This window comes from Pinus tabuliformis, chromosome 5_2, assembly GCF_031772625.1.
Source record: "Pinus tabuliformis cultivar Carrire ecotype Pingquan chromosome 5_2, CPIR1, whole genome shotgun sequence".
In the NCBI taxonomy this organism is placed as follows: domain Eukaryota; kingdom Viridiplantae; phylum Streptophyta; class Pinopsida; order Pinales; family Pinaceae; genus Pinus; species Pinus tabuliformis.
The window spans coordinates 637,005,005-637,024,130 of record NC_142306.1 but is presented as its reverse complement, the minus strand read 5'-3'; the positions used below and the strand labels follow the sequence as shown (position 1 = coordinate 637,024,130).

Sequence of the window (19,126 nt, the reverse complement as noted above, 5' to 3'; positions counted from 1 at the left end):
TCTCTCTCTCTCACTCTTGGATACTTAGAGTTTTCTTGGAGCACTTTGGCATTGGAGCAAGAAAGGCAAAGAAGGAAAGAGGAAACAAAGATTGAGCAAAGGAAAGTTAGGATCAAGTGTCTACAACAGGATTCATTGCAGTTATCTATTTGCATATTATTTTCCTTGCTAGATTTGGCATGCATGGTATTGCATGTGGTTCTTTTCTATCATGGCATGGGTTTTGCCAGGTGTGACAATGTTCTTCATCCTAGCCTTGTCATTTCCTGATAGCCTTGATGAGATGGGTTCTCATACTTCGGTTGAGCTAGATTGTGAGATGGATTCGAACCTAAGTGGGGTGGACCTCCGAAATGACAAACACATGGCCTAGTGGTCCCTGAACCAGCTTGTGGATCACGTAGAGCCATTGGCCTAATAACCCGTCAGCCAGACTGTGTGTTGCAGTAAAGCCAGGATTGTGTGCCTCAGTGGGCTTAGGAATCCTTTCCACTGAATGGCAGGATATATGGTAAATTCAACAGGTGGATTGCTCCCCGTTGTGCCTAGTAGTCCTGGGATGGGATGTATAGTAAATCCTAGAGAGTGGGTCTCAGTGTAGGTCCTAGTGATCCCTAGATCAAACTGCGGATTATGTTAAAGCCTAAGAGACTAGGAGGCACTCAAATTCCTCATGGTGGTAGGTGGATAATTCTAGTGGCATCCATGCTTGTTTGGTTCTTTTTGGTGTGTTCTATTTGGTCCCACATTCATGCTTGGAATATGACATGGGGGTGATTGGCTAAAGAGAGACTTAGCTCAACCAATCTATGGTCGGGTGGAACGTGGTTTATGCATTTATTAATGAGAAATTCACTCCCTTGATTTTCGTGTGTAAATGTATTGGTTTATATGTGGAATCTATGGTTGTTATATCTAAGGTATTTCTGTTGTTACTATGTTGGTTATATGTATGTTTTATGACAACAACTATGTATGGTTCTCATCATGTTTTTACTTGTAAATGAAAGGACAATGTATGTATGACCCAATAGATGATAATGCAACAAATGGCATGAGGGAACAATGGCTCATATCAATTCTCATATAATTATGAGATACCTATACTTAATTATGTTGTTTACACCTGTAGATTACATGTTGATGATATGTTTGACGAAATGTCTATCATGGCTAGTAGGGGTTTGGTTAAGGTCTTGTTTAACTAATTGCTTTTGCAACATTGTTTCCCTGGTATTTTAATGCTTTTAAGATGTCATTCCATTTTGGGCAGTGACTTGGGCTATGAGCTTGAAAAGGTGGCTCAAATCCCAGGGTCGTTGGCACAAGACTGGAAAATTTGGTCCTTGGACGTTGGCAGGCAAGCTTGTGAGAGCGAGTGGAGGTCCTTGGACATTTTTATGCCTATAACATGAGAGCGACTAGAGGATAAGTGACCAAAACATTCAACGGGACCAAGGGGAAAGTTGCCTGATGTATTGACATGATCCTCAGGGGTCTTGTAGTTGATGTGGAAGCTTTGTGTATTGTGTTTCCATTGTTTCTATTTCCTTAAGGTCACATAGGAGGTTGAATCTAACCATAGTATCCTCTCGTTGCATGTTACCATGGTTGGCTGGTTACTTGGGTAGATGTGGGAGGAGGGTGTTACAAGAACGTTGTCTCTAAATCTATACACTTGAAGGAATTTAACAAAGCGTTGGAGACAGGCCCAACTGCCTATGTATAGGCTCCCTATTATATAAACTGATACTAGTGGTTTTAAATAAAGGCATAACTGACTCAAGGTTAAGTAAACCACAAACACAAATAAGGAATGTCCTCAGAACCCTAATACACCCCGAATTCCAAACACATAAATAAACTTAACTTGAAATATACAAATGGAAGAGGAAACCCAAAACACATGACAACTTACAAAATTGGAAGGGAAATTAGCACCTTTAAGTCCATATAGAGAAATTGTGTAGATACCAGACACCAAAAACCAAAACCAGGCTATTTAAAAAAATACATATGGGGTCAGTACCTTGGACCATTGAGGTGGGTAGAACTACGACCAATTCAAAGGCTAGAACAATCTATGTTTTATGTAAAAACAATATGAAAAACATTGACCCCCATCAATGCTCCCAAAATTGAAGGATAAGATGCAAATGTATGTCGTCTTGACACCAGAACAAGAGCTAATGGGAAATTGACCAAGGAGAGGAAACAGACATCCTCCACATCTAGATAGTACCACAAATAAGGACCTGGAACAAATCGATGAAGAGAGACTCTCTCCACCACCCCAACTAATGCTACCCAATCGACACCCTAGTAAATAACCCATGCATTTATAGCGGGAGGATTACGTTTCATGAACCAATGCTTGAAAGAATTTACCAAAATATGTGATGTCTAGGAATGGACATGTGTAAGGCCTGGAACAAATTTTAAAGCAAACATTCCTCCCATAGATCATGCGCTCATCAATGATCTCACAGAACCATCTGTTAGGTTCTCCCAAGACAAGGGCCAATCCACCCTGAGAAACCTGGTTCATATCAATTGTAGAATGATAAGCATCAATGTGAAAAAATGCATCGTACCTCCTCTAGTGTGCAACTACCTCCCTGCATTTAACACAAGTGGACTTGTGTTGGTGACCCCAGCTCTGGGAACGACGTTCATGACACGCAACAACAAGTGAATAAACATGTGTAGGGTGTGGCACATGTTTCGAAGACCGCCAACTTGCTCTCCACTCTCACCATTAGCATGTTAATCGATTAAATCTGTCATTACAGGAGCCATTAGTGACACCCCCATTGGGGATTAATTTTTGGTTACTTGAACATAATGTTTTCTTCTTCTTTTGAAGATGCAATGATAATAATTGGTACTAAGGAATATAAAGGAATTATTTTAACCTTTCAAGAGTTTTGGGATGCACAATAAACTCTCATTCATTTAAAAGAATATTATGGAGAACAATATTATGAAAAAAAGTTGATGTGAATGGATATAAAGATTTTATTGCAATATTTTAAAAGTCTTTTAATGTTGATCGAATTGTTATTTTTTTCTAAAAAAAAAAATAACAATTCCTTGGTTTTTTTCGACAAAATATTAATTTACTGTCATTGATGTCAACCCTGAGATTTGACTTTGACTAAACACTGGTCATTGATGTCAAACAATTAATGAACGCTTCGTATTTTTGTATGGATTACATCAAGTTGGAAGCTCCACTTGGATGGTTGGAAACCCTAAGTTAGGTTTGGGTTCTATGGTCAATGAGCATAACTCAAACTTGTGAGAAGTTTTTGAAATGAAAAAACATTAGGTTTACCTTGGACATCCCCATCATTGGATTCTCCTCATCAAGATATTTCCGTTGGTATGTGGCACGCCCTGAGAGGCCTCTTGGTTTGAAAGGAATTCAAGTTTGAAGATAAAAACTCAAATTTCTGGGCTGAAACCCCAAGGGATGGTGACTTGGCATGCTTTTATTGGTTGTTAGGAATTAATATCAAGCATGAGGGTTTCTTGTCATGTTTCATGGAGAGAAAGAAGGGTATTGTTAGTGTTTGTAACTATATCATGTATTTATCGCACCCTTGAACCTAAAATTCCTCCTACATAAGGCCAACAACATCTTGGCTTAGGGCTTAAGATAACTAATTATTAATATTCTATTAGAAAAGTCAAAACAATTCAAGGTGTTTAACCTCCTAAATTCCCCTCCAACGTTTACCTTAGAAGCCCTTTTCATCTCTATAAAAAGAGAACTTATACCTCACCTCGAAGTAATTTAAACTCAACGACCTATCCTATTCTTAGTTTTGAAATTCTTGGCCATCAAAGGAAGACAACGAAGCATTTCAGAAGGGTTTCAATTTGTGATTGTTTACGTTTTCATTTGAATACTTTTATCTTTGGTTTTGGGTTATTCGTTGGGGATTAATTTAGGTTTGTCATGAATGTTTGATTGTAGGTTCTCATCAATTTAATTACTGATTAGGGCACCATTTCAGGACAACAAAATTTCTTTTGTGTTGTTTCAGACCTTCCTCTTGTGAACAATGAAAGGGATTTTGTTTGTTATTGATAGACATATTGCTTACTCCAACTTAGCCTCAATATTTGAGCAACACAAGTCAAGATTTTTGGCCTTATCTCATACCTAATTTACCTTGATGTTGTCTTAAGAAATCATCTATTCATCCTTCTGGCCTCTTGTGGTTGTTATGCCCAGGCTTGCACATCACTTGTGAGGGATTCTGTTGGGTATTTCGGTTCTATAAAGGCATCTCCATACACAAGTTTTGTTTATGTTGTATGGTCTAATCATTTCAAAACTTCGACTAAAAACAATAATACATAACAGTGGGTATGTCCTATAGTTCAGGATTTTGGCCTTCATCCAATAAATCTTGGTCTTAAACAAGTGAAATCACTACAGTTCTTCATCCTTCAATTTTGTGCTTCTCTTTAGTGCCTCGACCTTGATAGTAACCATTACAAGACTATGTTTTTAGTTTCAGACATGTAACGATGTTTTGTTTTGATTTGGAAACAACTATAGTTATTTTCGACCCTTAGCTATAGTGAGTCAATTACATATTTCACATCCTCAGTGTTACAGACCTAAGCATCATTTCAGGACCAAGAGTCATTAAGTTATGAACTATTTTGAGGTAGAATTGTTATATTAGTGACCCTATTCTTGATTATATTCATAATTATTCATAAATGTGTGTAATACCTTTAAGTAAGTCGACCTATACAACTAGCTTGGTAACAATATTCAATGAGAGTTGATTGACGTTGAGGAGAATGTCATATGAGCCATCTTTCAACTAGAGACTTGGTTCTATTGTCTATATTTGAAGCTTGAAGTGATAAAATCATTACAACAGTAAGGGTCTCAAACTGTCATCATCTTATTGGCATCTTGTCACCTCCTTGTGTGAAACATATAAGGAAGACATTGAAGTATTAAGTGCTCAGTGAGATAGTGTGTGACTTGATTTGATGTGCCAATAAATATTGGTATTCTAAAGTAAGAGCAGTCGAAGGTTCCATCTATATACAATGATAAAAATAGAACCTTGAAATAATAATAACCTTGTCTATGATGCAATAGTCTTGAGAATTTTAACAGTGACTTGACAATATTGAATATATTGTTTATGTAACAGTGACATGTTTTATATCATAATGGGATTGTGACGACATCCTTACATGTCAACAGTAGGTGATGACACATCAGTGATTTTATATGGCACCAATACTTTGATTATTTGAGCAAATATAAAACATATGCTAGTGGCCCTCCTTGGATAGAGTTTAAGAGCATTACAAGCAGGTCATAGGGATGATCTAAGGTATCTAGGACAAAGTTATCATCAGACCTTAGTACTAGGTACTTGCAGCAATATCAACAACTTGGCACACTGGTTTGGAAAAACTGCTTCATGAGCCTTTGAAAAGATAAATAAATTAGATTAACTAATGCTTTGAAAATATTAATAAATTGCTAATAGTTTGGATCAACTAATGCTTTGAAAAGATTAATAAATTTCTAATTGCTAAGATATATTGATTCACCCCTTCTCAGTATTTCCAACACTAAAAACATGACCTTTAGACATTTCATTCGATTTAAAGATTAATATGGAGTCCCATTTATCCACAACAATATCTCTAAAACAATGTTTATTGTTGCAGACATTTTTTCAACTTGAAAAAATTTCATCATGAAAATGTTTGGTATAAATTTAAATTCCAAATTAGAGATCAATATTTGAATCCATTATATCCATGATAATACTTATAAAACAATGTTTGTTGCAATCGTTTTTAAACTTGAAACAAGTTCATCATAAAAATGTTTTTAAACTTGAAACAAGTTCATCATGAAAATGTTTTATATAGATATAAATTCCAAATTAAAAATCAATATTTAAATCTCTTATATCCATAACAATATTTCAAAGACCGTTTTTATTGGAAACATTTTTACAAATGAAACAATTTCATAATGAAAATGTTTTAGTAAAAATTCATTTTTTATAAGACAAAGTTAAAAGAATGTTCTTCCTACATATTTACCAGATAGTTGCAATTTTGAGTTGATACTCTACTCATTGACTCCCTCGAGTCCACATTTTTAAATTATATTAATAACAATATTTTTACAGGTCCCTTTTGCATGATCAAGGGCAATAGGTAGTGCTAAAACTTTTGTGTGATAGAGAGCTGTGGAATAATATATGTTTTGTTACTCAGTGGAAAAGAAAAGGGTGGGTTGGCAGAGAGAAGGAGCGCGATATAATATATATTTTGTTACTTTCAGTGGAAAAAGAAAATGTGGGTTGGCACAGAGGAGGAGCGCGGAACAATCATTTGGCATCTTCACTTTTAAAAGTGGGGACCCAAAGGGGCACATGGTGTTCAGCAACTGCGAATCAACGCGGACTGCTCAAGAACAATAGTGCTAAACGCGTGCACGAAGTGTCAAAAAATTGGATGATAGTGGGTATTGGTCTTCATTTAAAGCCGAAGCCTCAATCTTGTGCTCTGTTTCCTCTGGTCCATACTACCTTTCAGAGCTTCAATCTTGGTTTCCATTAATCACCACTTGTTACAGTATTGCTATCTGTTCATCCAAATTCCAATGGGACAACCCACATCCACTCAGCGTGATACATCTGCTTCTGCATCTTCTTCATCCTCTTCTTCTGCGTTGACTCCTAGGGGGCCTGACGTTCAGAAATCATTTGCTATTAAATCCAGAGGATTGCAGGTCCTGCTTGACCAGCAGGAATTGGAGCCTGGACACATCATTCATTCTCAGATAAAAGCATCTTCTGCTACTGCTTCTGTTTCTGCTACTGTTTCTGCTACTGCTTCTGTTTCTGCTACTGCTTCTGCATCTTCTTCATCCTCCTCTTCTGCATCGACTCCTAATGGCCCTTATCAAGTGTTCATCAACCATAGGGGTCCCGACGTTAAGAAATCATTTGCTAGCTTTCTCTACCGTGAACTTAAATCCAGAGGATTGCAGGTCTTTCTTGACCAGCCGGAATTGGAGCCTGGACACCTCATTCTTTCTCAGATAGAAGCAGCCATTCAAAGCGCTTCTGTCCAGATCGCGATTTTCTCTAAAACCTATGCAGAATCTAAGTGGTGCCTGGACGAGCTCGTCCACATGCTCGAAACGACGCGGAGGGATACAATAAGTCAGAGGGCTACAATTCTTCCCGTGTTTTACGAAGTTAAACCTTCTGAGCTCAGGCGGACAGACAGAGGAGCGTATGCTAATGCCATGCTAAAACACAAGGAACGATATAATTTGGAAACAATCGAGAAATGGAAGAAGGCTCTTTCTGATGTTGCAGATATAAGCGGCTTCGAGCTAGAGGCGTGCAATGGGTGAGCATCTTTCACTATCCCAATCTGTGCTACATATTAATTCGCAAATTTATGTTATTTTTTCCTTAAATTGAGTTGATTGAATTGGTTGAGCCAGAGGCACATTTTACAGTCTAGTGAAATTTTTCTCATTTCAGCGAAAAAGAAATAAAAAAAATTTAAGGTCAGTAATTAAGATGGAGAAGATGGAGATGGATCTAGATCTATATGTAAGATTTTTGAGATACATAGATCTAGATCTGCAAAACAATAAACAAGCTTGTAAGAGAAGGAAGGAAGCTAGCAAAAATTAAGAAAAGAATGAAATTAATTCTACAATATTAGTTTTAGAATAAATACATAAAAGCAACTAAGTTAAGCTTAGTTGTACATGCAATAACTAAAGCTAACTAAAGCTAAGTGTGCTTTATCTTATGTTAATGTGTACATGTGCCACATGCAAGCAATAAGTTAACTGGAGCTAATCTAGGTGCATGTACACCAACACCCCCTTAAGCATAACTTAGGTGAGTGTGATGCAAAATGAATGAGTTCGGCAACAGGCCATTTTAGGTACCCATATACAATGCATAAATTCTGGGCTGCTTCGCTGTTAGCGGGCGCTGCTGCATAGGGCGCCGTCTGCTCCATCGAACTGTCACTGTAGAGTAATTATGTAAGGCAACTTGATTGTTTGTATGCGAAAATAAGTATTGATAAAATGGCTGCTGCTGTAAGGCCTCAAGATTGAAAGTTCTCGAGATCGAATCCGATGAAGTACTACTTATATTGTTATTGCTGCGCATACCCATTTGTGGATTAGCCGCGTTGGAGCCCGTTCCCAAGTTTTCCGACGCCGGCCCATTTTTCAGGTGGTAATTAGGCACAGTAGGGCTTGTAGATGCCGGATTTAAAGAAAACAGCTGGCTTCGAGGACGAAGATAAGTTTGAGCCTTGGCAACTCCATCTGATCGTTCTTGAGTTCGTTCTTTAGCCCGTTCCCTCGTGCGTTCTCTTGCTATTGCTCGAGAATCTGCTGCCCTCGCTCCTGCGCCTTTGACACTAGCCTCGTTTTCCCATTGCCGATGTTGGTTCAACTTCTGTTTCCATGGTTATTCGAAATAAGCCTTTACTTCTGAGATGAAGTTGAATCTTTGGTTTCCATTCGAAATAATTATATGGAGTGAGAATTGCCGATTGTGGAAACTCCAATTTAGACTCCATTCTTTGTTGTTGCTTCAATCTTCTGAACCTGCAAATAAAATTGCTTGTGCACTGATTACAAATCCCTGAGCTGTGATACCATGTAAGATTTTTGAGATACACAGATCTAGATCTGCAAAACAATAAACAAGCTTGCAAGAGAAGGAAGGAAGCGAGCAAGAATTGAGAAAAGAATGAAATTAATTCTACAATATTAGTTTTAGAATAAATACATAAAAGCAACTAAGTTAAGCTTAGTTGTACATGCAATAACTAAATGTAACTAAAGCTAAGTGTGCTTTATCTTATGTTAATGTGTACATGTGTCACATGCAAGCAATAAGTTAACTGGAGCTAATCTAGGTGCATGTACACCAACACAGCTAGTCTAAGTGCATGTACACCAACATTATACTAGTAAGTAAAATTTTAATTGATAGGTACATAACCAACTTAGGTTGGCCTGTTTACACTAGTTATTTTACCTTTCTCTGAATTTGAATATTCAGGGACGAGGTGGAGCTGGTGGATAAGGTGGTGCAAAGAGTTTTGAAAGATGTTCCAAAACCACCGTTGTTTGTGGCCAAGTATAAAATTGGTCTGCAGGAAAAAATTGAAGATTTTGAAAGCACAACCCTATCTCAGCTGGAGGGGCAGAACACGCTGGAGGCCAAAGTTGTGGGGATTGTAGGTTCAGGCGGGATTGGTAAATCGACGCTCGCAAAAGAATTTTTCAACAGGAAGAGATCAAATTATAATGGTTCTTCTTTTCTGTTTGATGTAAGGGAAAGTGCAGCACAAAAGTCCTTAAATTCTTTGCAGAAGAAGCTCATTAAGGACTTAGTAGGCAGAGATGTCTCAATTGATAGTTGGGAAGAAGGTGTAGGAATACTTGAAAATAATCTCAAATCTTGCGAGGCCCTAATAATATTAGACGATGTTGATCATCGCTATCAACTGGATGCGTTCTTGCCTGTGAAGAGTGTCCTTCACCCCAGGAGTTTGATTTTGGTCACTTCTCGTGACAAACATGTCTTTCAAAGTGCATGTCCTTCAATTTATCAGCTCAAGGGCCTCAATCGACCAAACTCTAAAGAACTTTTCTGTTCGCATGCCTTCTCTCGGCCACATCCACCACCAAAATTTGTAGACCTTGTAGATGGGTTTCTAGACGCCTGCGGCGGATTGCCTCTGTCATTGCAAGTGTTTGGGGCTCTACTCTGTCAAGATGACGACAGATCCCGCTGGGAAGAGCAACTGAATGGACTTCAAAAGCTACCTGATGACATACAGAAAAGACTTAAAATAAGTTACGATTCACTGAGTCAAGAGGAGCAGCAAATATTTTTAGATATCGCTTGTTTTTCTTTAGGAAAAGATAAGGATGAGTGGATTGAAATATGGCGTTGGTCAGAGTGGCAAGGTTCCATGGGGTTTCGAAATTTGCAGAATAAATGTCTTGTTGATGTGGATGAGTACAATGGGATAACAATGCACGATCACCTGCGAAACTTGGGGAGAAGTATTGCTCAGGATCCATCATTGCCTCGTCGTCTCTGGCGTGCGACGCCGAAAGACGTCTATGATCTGCTGGAGCAATCATCATTATCTGTAAGTGCTTTAATCATCGCAACCTTTGTATTTGTGTCAACAATTTTCAAAGATTTTTTAATCCAAATTTTTTTTCTGAAGCGTGATGTGTTGTAATCCATTTTTGTTTTTATGTTACAAACAGGTAATAGAAACGCGCGGAATTATAATGGCTCGGTCGGGGCCCAGGGAAACAGATCATTGGGAGGAGGAAAGTTTCAGTGATAAGGTATTCGGAATCAGTAAATTGCAACTTCTTCAAGGTTGGGGAGATTTTGTTGAAGGCATATTGACTAAAGTGCGGCCACCAAATCTCAGATGGCTCCGCTGGATTGATTGTCCGTGCTCTTCCCTACCCTCCTGTATCCCAATGGGCGATTTAAGATATTTAGGAGTGTGGGGGAAGAGATTGGAAAGATTGGAATCTCAGGTATGTGAGTAGGATGTAGATGAACTTAATTTCTAATTTTGAATAGATGAGAATCATGATGTTATGTCTTATCTTTCTTAAGATTGAAACGTCAACTTTGCAGCGACCCCTGCAGTTGCGGGAGTTACATATTTCAGCTCCACTTTTAGAGTTTCCAAACTCTTTATGTCACCTGCCGTACCTCCAAAAGATCAGTCTCATCCGCTGTACTTTTAAGGCCCTTCCAAATGCTTTCGGGACTTTAACGAATCTCCAAAAGATCAGTCTTTGGCGCTGTAAAAGTTTGGAGGCGCTTCCAGATTCCATAGAGAATTTAAGGAATCTCCAAGACATCCATCTGCGGGGTTGTACAAGTTTGGAGGTGCTTCCAAACGCCATCGGGGCTTTAATGAACCTTCAGACAATCGATCTGTCAGGGTGTGTAAATTTGAAGAGACTTCCAAATTTCTCCGAGAAATTATCAAACGTTCATACTATCAGTCTGCGGGGCTGTAAAAGATTGGAGGCGCTTCCAGATTCCATAGAGAATTTAAGGAATCTCCGAGAGATCGATATGGAGGGTTGTATAAGTTTGGAGTTGCTTCCCAACGCCATCGGGGCTTTAATGAACCTTCAGAAAATCAATCTGTCACGGTGTGTAAATTTGAAGAGACTTCCAAATTTCTCCGAGAATTTATCAAACGTTCATACTATCAGTCTGAGGGGCTGTGAAAGTTTGGAGGCGCTTCCAGATTCCATAGAGAATTTAAGGAATCTCCAAAACATCAATCTGCGGGGTTGTACAAGTTTGGAGGTGCTTCCAAACGCCATCTGGGCTTTAATGAACCTTCAGGAAATCGATCTGTCAGGGTATGTAAATTTGAAGAGACTTCCAAATTTCCCCGAGAATTTATCAAATGTTCATAGTATCAGTCTGACGGGCTGTAAAAGTTTGGAGGCGCTTCCAGATTCCATAGAGAATTTAAGGAATCTCCGAAAGATCGATCTGGAGGGTTGTATAAGTTTGGAGGTGCTTCCAAACGCCATCGGGGCTTTAATGAACCTTCAGAAAATCGATCTGTCACGGTGTGTAAATTTGAAGAGACTTCCAAATTTCTCCGAGAATTTATCAAACGTTCATACTATCAGTCTGAGGGGCTGTGAAATTTTAGAGGCGCTTCCAGATTCCATAGAGAATTTAAGGAATCTCCAAAACATCAATCTGCGGGGTTGTACAAGTTTGGAGGTGCTTCCAAACGCCATCGGGGCTTTAATGAACCTTCAGAAAATCGATCTGTCAGGGTGTGTAAATTTGAAGAGACTTCCAAATTTCTCCGAGAATTTATCAAACGTTCATACTATCAGTCTGAGGGGCTGTGAAAGTTTGGAGGCGCTTCCAGATTCCATAGAGAATTTAAGGAATCTCCGAAAGATCGATCTGGAGGGTTGTACAAGTTTGGAGGTGCTTCCAAACGCCATCTGGGCTTTAATGAACATTCAGAAAATCGATCTGTCAGGGTGTGTGAATTTGAAGAGACTTCCAAATTTCTCCGAGAATTTATCAAACGTTAATACTATCAGTCTGAGGCGCTGTGAAAGTTTGGAGGCGCTTCCAGATTCCATAGAGAATTTAAGGAATCTCCAAAAGATCAATCTGCGGGGTTGTAGAAGTTTGGAGGTGCTTCCAAACGCCATCGGGGCTTTAATGAACCTTCAGAAAATCGATCTGTCAGGGTGTGTAAATTTGAAGAGACTTCCAAATTTCTCCGAGAATTTATCAAACGTTCATACTATCAGTCTGAGCAACTGTATAAGTTTTGAGGCGCTTCCAGATTCCATAGAGAATCTACTGCGACTGAGGCATCTCCATTTGGGTTGTTGTAGCAGGTTGATCCTCTCCAATGAAACGCTTGGTAACATCACCACGCTGAAATGCTTAGATCTCTCAGGTTGTCTCCAAATAGAAGTATTACCTCTCCGGGTGCTACAACAATGGTCCTTGAAAAGGTTAAATTTGTTGAGTACCAACATAAGAGAGTTGCCCAGTGCGCCTACTGTATGCCTAAACAATTTGGAAGTTCTGATCTTAGGAAGCCCGCTGTTGAAAGTGCTTCCACCATGGCTCGGTTCCCTAGAGAATTTGAAAGATTTGCTGCTCCATGGATGCCGGAAATTGAAATGTCTGCCCGATTCAATCGGACAGTGCAGTCAGATGAGAAATATGGAGATTTCAAAATGTGGAATACAATATTTACCAGACTCTGTCATGCAGCTGAACAATCTGGAAATTTTAAGAGTACGCGGTTGTCCATTACGCGAACTACCATTCAAGAAGAAGGTTGAAGGACAAGGAGAACCATCTGTTGAGTTAACAGAGACTTCCCAAGGGAGGGAATTGGATTCTTCTTGAATGGTAGTTCATCTGTACCTCACAGAAATATCGGAGGTGTCCTTCCCTGCAGGTGTCGGTCCCAACCTTGAGGAACTGAAGATCAGGTGGTGTAATGATCTGGTGGAGGTTGGAGCATTGCCAACCACCCTAAAACATCTAGATTTGAGGGGTTGTGGTGCATTGAGGAAAGTAGGAGGGCTGTGTGGTCTTGCACAACTTGATCGGCTGGACATAAGGGGATGTTGCGCCCTGGAAGTTGAGGAGCTGCCATGTCTTGAAACTGTGATATCCATGGACACATTACGGCCAATTTTGAGATCTTTGAAGATATTGAAGACCCCGTTGGAGACTTACGACCCCGACGAGAAAGAAGAGGAGCAGATGACGACGGCGGCCCTGGATAGCGGTAGTTTATCAGCTCTCCGTTTATGTAAATATATCTTTCAAACCAATGGTGCTATTTTTGTAAAGTAAAATAATTTTATAATTATATAAACAAACATGCAATGTTTTTTATTCGTTAAGTAAAAAGTTTAAAAAATTAAGAAAAATGGTAAAAATTATAATTTATTTAATTAAATCGATAGTGGTTAATATGTAAATGGAATTTTATATTTTGGTTTAGAAGGAAATAATAAATTGAGATGTGAAGTGGATATATTAATTCTTTATTTAAACATTTGGATTTGCATAAATTTTGGTGGGTAATAACTAGTGGTAAGTCTGCACATTATAATTTTACTTACATAAATATTGAGGAAAACATAAATAATGATAAGTAACTTCAAGTAAATATAGTTATTTGCATCTTATTCCCATCCATTATTTATGCAAGGACTTGATTAAATTATAATGGGAACAGAGGTTGGAATTTGGATTTCTCTTTAGCCTTTAAATATATTTTTTTTTGACATTTTGAGTTTTTATGCTCCTCATGAACAAATATCACAGGTTTGGTAATGATTAGTTTTGCTTTGAGTTCAATTTTTTTGATGAGGTTCGCCATTATATATATATAATGAATTATAGGATAAAATAGGAAGAAATCAACATCAATAAACATAAAAAGATGTTATCACCACATGGAAACTGCAAGGATAAATTACAAGCTTGAGTTGTGACATGAACTTATGAGTTTTAATCTATGGACTTGCTCAATGGAGGTTCAATTAGGTTCCAATTTTTTTTTTAGGGTTCGCCAAAATTCGAACCTCACGGTTAATGTTCGATGAACCTTGTGACATAGCCCATGAAGAAACATTTTTAAAATTTTGCCCTTAAAGAATGATATTTTGATAATAAATTAACTCTTCACCAATAAAAGTTTAATTAAAAAATTACTCTTCAATAACACAATTATGTTAAAAAAATTCCACATATTTATCATAAGAAAAGTGAACAAAATGACCATAACACAAATGACTTATTGAATCGTGAATTTTGGTTTGAAATTGCATGGAACACTCACAATAAAATCTACATAACTGTGAAATCAAATGTCCTTGACCGAGACATGCCATAGCATTTATTTATATGAGATATGACTAAGGAGATCTTATGGGACATATAAGATGACCAACAAAGTAAAACTATTGAATGCTATCAATAAGAACTTATATTACGATTTACATAATCTAATATATATTATCACATCTAAAGATAAAGTATACATTTGAGAATATATATTTTATAATCGCTTTAGATCATGAGATAAACACTAATATTAACAAGATTGAAGGCATAATACTTGCACATTTTAAAAATTGAAAAACTGAACTTATAACGAAAGGACATGGCAGATCTATTAGCATCATGTTATATGATTATGTTATGGTTTCCTCCTTCATTATTACATTCTTAGAGAGCAAATACTTATAAGAATTAAATGTGGTAAAACATGCTTTGATCAAATCCTTCTTTCTATTTATCATTAAAAATAGCTATATATATATAAACAAAACAATGTGTATTAAAGTAACATTGAATAGAATCAAAACAAGTTCACTTTCATAGAGCTCCATATGGTATCTAGCTAGTTTATTTTTTAGATAAAAGAATTTCTTGGAAAATTGACAAATAAATTTCATCCCATTTCTATTTGGGATGCTTCTAGTTGTTTTTTTGTAACATCTAAACATGTAACCCTAATGCAAACAAGCATGGAATTATGTTTGAGCCATGAGCCTTTCTAGCTCAACCAAAGGTGACCCTACATTCATCCCATCTCTCAATGGGATGCTTCTAGCTTTAGGAGAAGTGGGAGGACTCAAGAGCATGCAAGGGAGATTGACATGGAATCAAGAAGGAATCACCTAACAAAAAAACAATAAAGCATAGAGCTTTAGATGTATGTCTAGAGAAAACTTTTGCTGGCATGAGCATGATACAAAAAATTATGGGCAATATATTTGTGAGCTACAAGTGACCCTATTTTCATCCCATCTTTGATTGGGATGCTTCAAGCTCATGAGCATGAATGGAAGATAAATATGGTTTTTAGAAAATAGAATCTAATAAATATACCCAAAAGAAGAAAAGGGCTTCGGAAGTATGTCTAGAGAAAACTTGTGCTAGTATGAGCATGATGCAACAAATTGTGGGAAATTTTACCTCTTTCTTGCATAGAACTTTGAGATTGAACACAACTTTCTGGACACATCTCATCATCCACTAGTTCAAATGCCAACTTTGGATCACAATCCTCATTGTGCTACTCACAAATATTATCTAGCACATAACATGCTCCAAGAACAACTGGCAAGTCAAGCAACTTCACCTCAGTGCACTTTTCTAGACAATGTCACCTCCCTTTTAATCGACCAAATGCATCCTTTACAATCTTTTGGATCTCGCTTGTCTTATAATTGGAAGCATGTTGAGTCCAAGTAATATTATGTTGGACATATGGACTAGAAGCTAATCCAAGAGTGGATAAGCTAAACGATTCATTTACAACTTGAAAATATCAAAATTATTTAAGACTAAGTCATCAGACATAGAACCTTGTAAGCCTATACATATATTAGTGAAGGAGCTTGTGCTATCTACAAAGCCCTATAATGTAATGGAGTAGGATGTTCTTTGGTTTCTCTTAGTGTTCCTTTTATTGAAGTAAGTAGTTATATTAACCTTGGGAGAAATAATAGGAACATGAGTAGTGTACATGGCCCTAACAACCTTAGGAATCCCATAAATTCTTTCAAACTCTTTCATCAAGCCCTACATTCAATCATTGGAAATCCCCATAATATATTTAGGGAGAAGCACCTAGCGAATAACAACAAAAAATTCCAATACCAACTTATGATAGCTTGACATCCCCAACTCATATCTCTTGGACACTAGATGTAATGGCTCTTCAGTGGCTAGCCTCTATATGCAAACAACCACTCTTTGGCTTGCAGGGATTGTTGTCCTCAACATTATGTCCTTCGGAACCACTAAATTCAATTCTTCACAAATATGATTGAAAGTTTCCCTACTCATTCAGAAGGATTTATGGAAATCTGAACCAAGGAATCTTGGATGATTGCATTGCTACCACTAGGCATATGATGCAAGATATATTTTAAAGATCCGTGGTTTATATCAAAAGCCTTGTTTGAGCTTATTAATTCTTAAAATTTATATTTTTATTCAAATTTAAAGTAAAACAAATTATGCTCTCAAACAAGAATTTATATATTGGGAAAATCGATCTTTAGAAAAATAATAATAATTCTTATTTCTTTTATGTTCACAATATTCATAGTTGGATGATTTTTTTTGAGTTCGAAGTGCAAATCAATCTTTAGGACATTGAAGATGAAATTAAATATCCAAATGATGGTCCTAGTTCTAGAAGATGAAACATAAATTTGGACTCTGAAATAGAAATTCATCTAACAATGAATATTTCATATATAAATGAAAACCAACACCACAAAAGTATTAATAGTTATTGTTGTTACAAACAAAACTAAAAGATTGACCAAATGCTTAACTTTTCCGTACTTGTGATTTGTTCTTTACCCAAAGACTTCTGTAAACGCTATGTTGGGTGGAAACAATTGCACCGAGCATAACTACTCCAAACTTGACCTTCTTTGTAACACCCTCCTCTCACATATACTCAAGCAACTCGCCAGCCAGGGTAAACATGTGACGAGAGGCCACTATGATATGATTCAACCTCCTAAGTCACGTTAAGAAAGTGGAACCGATGGAAACACACCATACAAACATTCAAAATCAACATTAGGAGCCTCACAAACGAATCCAACCTTTCTGCTAACCAGCCCCTGGGTCCCACTGATATTTTGGACCACTTGACCTCTTTACGCTCTCATCCTATGGGCATGCCAACGTCTAGGGACCTCTAGATGCTCTCACAGGCCTTCAAGCCAGTGTCCAGGGACTATTTTTCATAGTGCTATGCCAATGTCCCTGAGATTTGAGCCACTTTTTCAGGCCCAGAACCGAGGTCACTGCCCATAATTGAATGACATCTTCAGAACAGTAAAATAACAAGGAAATGACAGCACAAATGCAATTACTTGAATAAGACCTTGATTGGACCCCTATTAGCCATGACAAACATTTCGTCAAACATATCACGAATATGTAATCTACATGTGTAAATAACAGATTTGAGCATAGGGGTCTCATACTTAGCTAAGAATCACTAAGAAACATTGATGCCTCAACACATCAACTACCATTTCATCCATTAGGTCATAGATACATTGTTCATTCATTTACAAGTAAAAACATGATGAGAGCCATACATAGCTACTGTCATAAAACATATATATAACCAACATAATAGCAACATAAATACCAATGAAATCACAACCATATAAACCACATATAACCAGTATAATACTCATAGAATTACAAGGAGAAATAACCTCATATTGATGATGCAAAATCCAAACCCGGGATGAGACTTCCATGTTCCACTTAACCGTAGAATGGCTGAGCCAAATCTCTCTTCAACCATTCACCCCTGTGCCATATTCCAAGCATGAATGCGGGATGTCATAAAACACATCAATCCCATTCAGGGCTTCCAAAGGCCAACCACGTCAACCCATCAAATAGTGATTCCACCTCATAGTCAGACATCACAAAACCATCATCAGATTGGTTTCTATCCAAGCCTTCTAGGGCTCCAGAGTGTTTGTTCCAACCAAGGCTCCATGACTAGTAACTCAACCCACAGCTGTCGCCGGGTTCTAGAGCATTTATCCAACCAAGGCTCCAGGGCTAGTAACTCAACCTACCAAGGGTTCCAGAGCATTTGTCCAACCAAGTCTACAAGACTAGTAAATCAACGCAAGCTATTACAGGCTCCAAATCGTTTGTTCAACCAAGGCTCCAGGAATTAGTAACTCAACCCAAGTTAAGGAAACATGAGAACCAACCAAAACAAAACAAGGAAATAAACTCACAATCTCCATGGTTATCTAGGAAATGGAAAGGCTAGGCAATTCGCTTTCAGTCTAGGCAATCCTCCATGCCAGTCACAGATCATGACCAATAATCCACATGCATATGCCATGCATGCCAAAACTAGTGAGGAAAACGTACATGCAACTCGATACCTACAATAAAATCCCATTGTAGCTGTTGATCTTGATGTTCTCTTGCACTTTCTTGCTCTTCCTTTGCCTATGCCACACCCTCGAAGAGTGCTCCAACAAAACTCTAAGTACCCAAGAGTATGAAAGAGAGATAAAATAATGAGAGAGCTCCAACACTGAACTAACAAAAGGTTACCAAATGATCCTCAGAAGCATTTTTATCAATGAGGCCTCTATTCTCTTCATTTTCCATTATTTTCCTTCATTTTCCTCCTCACATTCAACTTGTGACTTTTCACCTTCCTTTCTCCTAATTTTCATTATTTTCATAAATAAATGTACCAAAAATGCCATTTTACCTTTCCAAATCCTTAGCCATTGCCTTTGCCAATTTTCTTAGCCATTAAACAAACACAAGACTTGGTCCCCATCACTATTCTTTTGCACAACATTCAACTTGGAATAAGTGTCCCATCAACCATGGTTATTATTTTTCCGTTATTAACTTTTATTACATGGAATTTTCACCAGGGCTATTACACTCTTGAGCCTACATATCTACAT

At 37.7% G+C, this 19,126-nt stretch overlaps 1 protein-coding gene across 1 annotated transcript; it reads left to right on the top strand.

Annotated features, from left to right (window-relative positions):
- The first annotated feature begins 6,366 nt into the window (after positions 1-6,366).
- On the top strand, positions 6,367-13,016 carry LOC149160667 (uncharacterized). Its single transcript, XM_089434679.1, has 4 exons — positions 6,367-7,425; positions 9,117-10,218; positions 10,343-10,627; positions 10,731-13,016. Exons 1-4 carry the CDS (start codon positions 6,668-6,670, stop codon positions 13,014-13,016), a joined length of 4,431 nt encoding a protein of 1,476 aa, XP_089290805.1. The 5' UTR covers positions 6,367-6,667.
- The last annotated feature ends 6,110 nt before the right edge of the window (positions 13,017-19,126 follow it).

Coding starts and splice junctions, on each gene's coding strand:
- LOC149160667 (XM_089434679.1), top strand. CDS start 6,668: ATGGGACAACCCACATCCACTCAGCGTGATACATCTGCTTCTGCATCT. Junction 7,426..9,116: donor GAGCTAGAGGCGTGCAATGG/GTGAGCATCTTT, acceptor TTGAATATTCAG/GGACGAGGTGGAGCTGGTGG. Junction 10,219..10,342: donor TGGAGCAATCATCATTATCT/GTAAGTGCTTTA, acceptor TGTTACAAACAG/GTAATAGAAACGCGCGGAAT.